The following is a 5,555-nucleotide window of genomic DNA, read 5'->3' as shown; positions in this document are numbered from 1 at the left end:
GAAAGCCAGGCAGGTGCTTTTAGGGCTTGAGGGGCCCGAAATCATGGGAGAATTCCAGCGTGCATAGGATTGGGTCCCTCAAGCTCCTGAGGCACCTGTTCAGGCTGTAATTCCATAAAGTAAATAGACATCTGCTGCTAAACAGAGATACAGATTGATACCACTTTCACTGTGGCCACTATTTGTGGTGTGACAAGAGGTATGGGCACCTGTGTGCTTAGCCTTTGTGCCACCATAAACAGTTTTATGGGGCCACAATGGTGATGAAAGGTAACAACTATTTCCACCCTATGAGCTGCAGCTAAAGTGGGCAGCTGCAGTTACAATCTCTTCTCTCCTCACCCACTCTGGGTAGGCTAAGCTTCAGATGGCAACCTGGAACAGTTTTTGAACTCCTTGAGCACGAGGACTGCACCTGTGATGCCTCCAGAGAAGGGATGCAGGAAGTGAGACAAGGTTCTTTGAATGTTCTTGTTCTCACTTCTGCACCTTATGTAGGGCTGGTTGTGGTCTATCTCTAGGGTAAGAAAAAGGAAATTACTTTGATGGAGTAATACAAATAAGATGGTACAACTGTCTTCATCCTTTGAGAACAACTGCAATTCTGGAACACTGAGTAGTACCAATTGTTGCAACAAACAACTCGTTACATTAAACAACAACTAAAAAGTACTGAAGTTTGAAGATACGTTTCATTCTGGAAAAAGTCAGAAAACAGAAATGGACTCTCTTATAGTGCGGTACAGAAATAACTTTATGAAAATATGCTAAGGTCAGGCACCCAGAATGAATATTATGTGGGGAATTCCAAATTTAGAAAATAATAAAGTACTAAGGCTACAAACAGATGTCATATTTATCCTAGGATGAACCATTTTATCAAAAGCAAACTGAAAATGTATAGACATCCATGGCTGTGTCCTGGGATAAATCCTAAAAGAGTTTCACTAATAAGAGGTAGTAACAGTTTAACTCAGGATATTGTTAAGTATATCTGTAGTTATCTTGGGACTGTATCATTGAATCAATGGCAGAAAAGTAGCACTGGCTTCAGCTGCTCACATAATCCTGACTAGAAGGGAGATGTGCATACACACCAATCCTGGGATACTTTTATTCTGGAAGAAACACAGGCACGACTTTGTTAGGGCATTTCTTATGTGACATGAAGCTCAATGAACAGTGAGTAGTTTCAGAAAACCTCCTGAACAACAATCGACAAAGTGTTGGGAAAACAGCATAGTACAGTACTGAACATCTACAAGTTCAAGAGGCTAAGGCGGCAGGGTTGCTTTCAGAGCAACCTTAAGAAAAGACCCAAGACCATGACCTCACCCGGAAAATATTGAGTGTAAAAATACTAGCTAACATGTTTTAACTAATACAGTTTAAAGTGGTATTTTGCAGGCAGTGTAGGCATTACTATCTTGACTTCCAATAAATCATCAGAGGATCCAAAGAGCTACCAACCTATCTCATTACTCTGCATTACATACAAACTTACTGAATGCATATCACCCTGAGTAGAATACAGAACATCATTGATTCCCAGCTCCCTAAAGAACAAATTTGCTTTTGGACAAAGCAGCATATCACTGATCAAATTACATTACTTACATCTGACATAGAAAATAGGTGCTGTCTTTATCAACCTCACAGCCACCCATGACACTGTATGGCGTCAAGGCCTCAAATATAAACTGTATTCTATGACAGTCATTCTCAACATTTTTGTACCAGGACCTATTTATAAACATCAGTGACCAGTCCCAACCTGGTGCCCATCACTCCCAACCCGCTGCTCCAGAACCAGCAGGGGAGGCCCTAAACAACCCCTTGGAGACTGGGACTCTGCAGCCTGCAAGGGAAAAGCCACATGTTTTTCTCTTTTAAAGGGGAATCCATTTTTGAGTTTGTTGATCCATTTTTAAAGTTTGATCAGAACCCTTTCATATATTGAGACCCACTTTTGGGTCGTGACCCACAGGTTGACAAACACTACTCTATGACACCTGACCATAAGCTATGTGCTTTCATCATGAACATGATCCCCAGCAGATCATTCCAACTCAATACCAGCCAAGAAGAAAAAAATCAAAATACAAACTCTGAAGAATGGAGTTCCCCAAGGGTCAATGCTAGCAACAATACTTTTCAATGTATATACCTAAATCAGTATCTTCACTTTTCCACCTGGAAAATCATCAAGCCACAACTACACTGACTATCAAGAGTAGGCAACCACATCCTTCTCCATGAGTATACTCCAACCTACCTAGGAGTCGCATTAAACTGTTCCCTCACCTATAGACATCATATTCAGAAGGTTAGCAGTAACATCTCTGCACAAGTAGCAGCTGCCTTAAGATGTTTAGCCAGCACAACACAGGGTGTCACTTCAAAGTGTTCAGAACCACTGCCCTTGCAATGGTATATGCCCCAGCAGAATATTGCACTCTTCTATGATGCAAAAGTTGTCACATTAAAAAGCTTGACACTACTTAACTGCACTGAGACTCATAACAGGCTGCACAGCTTAACACACACAGGTGTACTCCTTGTACTCTTGGGCACTAAGCCAAGTGATATAAGAAGACAGACCCTAGCATCACTACTCCCAATATAGACAAGAGATGATGAAAACCTGCTCCAACTCTCAACTGAAGACCCAAACTGATGGAAGCTTAAGAGGCTTAAAAGTCATAAATTGTTTGTACATGAAGCCCACAAGCTCCTGGAAGAGAATGGGGATGCTGAATCAAACTTATGGGCCATAACGGAGTAGGTCAACCGCTGGGAAAGGTCAGATCTATTTCTACAGTATTTTATACCAACACCGAACAAGAACCCCACTGGGCACAACCTTGACAGAGAAGCATGGGTCAAGTTGAACAGACTGAAATCCAGATACAGATGCTTCAAAATACCACTTCACAAGATGAACATCTTGGACTGTCTCCTGTTTGAATGCAATGCTCAACAAACAGCACAGCATTTAATTAAAACCTGCAATCTTTACAAATGCACAGATGGGGTAAATGGAATCCACACATTGAGTGATAATACCAGACAGTGGCTCATAGATCTGGGTAGTAGTAGTACAGGTATGGTAAGTTGAGTTTAAACATCTGGAAATGCACTTCCAGATCATATTTAAGCCTAGATGGAAATTATTAATCAATCAAGAAGCATGACCTGTCATTCATTCCCACTTGTTACTCAGGTATAGATTTCCCCCCAAAAGTAAAAATTCATCTGACTGTGGATTTTATTACAAATGGTAAAACTTGGCACAGGCTTGGTAAATGAGTTCTTGAAACTTTTGGTGAACCTAGACAAGGTTCAAGTTGAAACACCTCCTGTATGATGATTCTGAATGGAAACTATGTAGTGTTTTCACAGAATGGCAGCATTCTTTCCCATAAAACTGGAAATTGCTCCTATATGCAACTAAAAGCTTAGGGGACATACTTGAAAGTACCCCTTTGTGAAGAACTACAACCTACTCCCAGAAAACCAAAGAGAATCATTATATCCTTTATGAACACCTTATGGTGGACTTCCTTATTTCATGTTGGTTAAAGCCAGACAGATGTTTATTCTTTTTTTGTCCTGATACAATTGATATTTCATGTCCTGATACAACTGAGGACATGAAACATACAACATCACAACTAAAATTTAATACTAAAAATTAAAATATACTCTGGCACATGAATGACAATTTTGTAAACTGGTTAATGCTCTAAAGGAACAAAACAGACTGCAGTAATAGTTTTCATAGTTTAAAAGTTATGCTTAGAATTTATTAGGAAAAAGAAAAAACAATTCCTTCCCCGCCATGAAAAAGTACTCTTAGTCCAACTTCAAAGACTAAAGAAGAGATGGACCAATAAATAAATCCTCTACCTCATAGCCTAACAATCATATACTCAAAAGTGTTAGTCTAATAAATATTTGTGCAACTTTGCAGACTTTGGGGTTTTGATGATGAGATAGAGACAGGCAAAACAAGAAGGTACTTGGCATGCCGGTGCAAGCTCAATTGAGTTTGTATGTGTAACTTGCTGGAGGATCTGCTTGTCGTGCATCGGACTCCTCAGCCACTCAAGAAACTGTGGTAAACCACCAAAGGCACAATCTCCATGGTCTCCTGAGACCAATGGCTGCCAATGACAGATCTTCAAACAGATGTGTTTTTCTAATTTCTCTTACGGTATAGTTGGTTTGTGTTTGTCCCAATATCTTATCTTGATTCAGGACAAGATAATCTGATTTTAGCCAATTACACTATTTCAAACGGATGCAGAACAATAAACCAATGATCACTGGACTAAATTAATATTTCAAACTTTGTATTTTGGATTGATTTCATTTTATAAACACTCAACTTTAAGTGAAACCAAAAGACCAAAATGAGCTGATTAGTGACTTTGGTATGACGCTGAAGCAAATTAAAGCAGTGCTGGCATTAATTTTGACTCCTGCTGTTTCATTGTTTGTAGATAAATGGGGTCTCTGATACTTATACAAAGTGTCATTCAAACAGAATCTGGTATTAGATTTTTTTCTTTATATTTTAAAAATTAAAAAGCTATAAAAATTCAAGTTACTACAATTACATCTGTCTTAATGTCAGATTCATTTTACCTTTAGTTTCCTTCTTGCATTGAATTTTCTCAGTTGTTCTACTGTTTCTGGAAGGTGAATCTTGTATGCATAGCGATCTCTCTCCTTAAAAAAAATAATTAAGTACTCTTATTAAAGTATTCCAATATAAAACAGTAAGAAATTAGCCAAGAATGCACACTAAATAATCATAAAAGAAGCTGGGAATTGATACAATAAAAGGAAGCCTCAAAGAAGCTTCTGATACAAGCTGAAGTGCTTGGATTCCAGAATGGGCAAAAGAAAAAAAGGCATAAAAAAAAAGCATGATTTTTTTTAAAACAAAGAATTACAAAATAATTCAAGTAAAATAAGTTGGGACAGCAATGAGTTCTGCAGCCCTTATGTTGTATTTTATTTATATTTATTGTAATAGAAAGTTTTGAACTCAAGAATAAAACACACAGTATGAATAAAAAGATATATACCATATCAGAAATTATAAGTTTTAAAAGGCAGTCTTAGGGGGAAAAGGCACTCTGATTCAAAGTTAAAGCTAGTGGCACTATGCAGATCAATATATGCACAAGCATTCTCATTTTGTCTTATGTATTTCAGAATGTCATTAATAAGACTAGATAGGAACAATCACACAAGTCTTTTAAAAACACCTCGTATGCAATGCTGATCACAAAGCAGAGAGAAATATTTTTCTTAACTGTCTGATTTTAAAATTAAGTGGTTAAAATACAATGTATTGTAGTTGCTTTCATACATTAATACTTTCATAATTTAAATATAAAGTAATTATGATGTAAGTGTTCATTCTGGTAACATATAGTGATCTTTGTAACTGCAGGTTCCTTTCTTCAATACTATAAATTTACAATTAAGCACAGCTGTCAAACTCATTTGGCCCCGCGGACTGAATGAATGGTGTGGGGCTG

General features: G+C 37.8%; 1 protein-coding gene across 10 annotated transcripts in view; it reads right to left on the bottom strand.

Moving 5' to 3' along the window:
• Positions 1-5,555, bottom strand: part of CASK (calcium/calmodulin dependent serine protein kinase) — a 353,223-nt gene that overhangs the window by 130,942 nt on the left and 216,726 nt on the right. For all 10 annotated transcript variants that reach the window (XM_025204952.1, XM_014520563.2, XM_025204959.1 and 7 more), the window contains one exon: positions 4,651-4,734. In XM_025204952.1, coding sequence (XP_025060737.1) covers positions 4,651-4,734 — 84 coding nt within the window. The remainder of the gene's footprint in view (positions 1-4,650; positions 4,735-5,555) is intronic.

This window comes from Alligator sinensis, unplaced genomic scaffold (assembly GCF_000455745.1).
Source record: "Alligator sinensis unplaced genomic scaffold, ASM45574v1 scaffold243_1, whole genome shotgun sequence".
Taxonomy (NCBI): Eukaryota; Metazoa; Chordata; order Crocodylia; family Alligatoridae; genus Alligator; species Alligator sinensis.
Note: the sequence above shows the minus strand (reverse complement) of the source record. Positions and strands in the feature narration are given on the sequence as shown.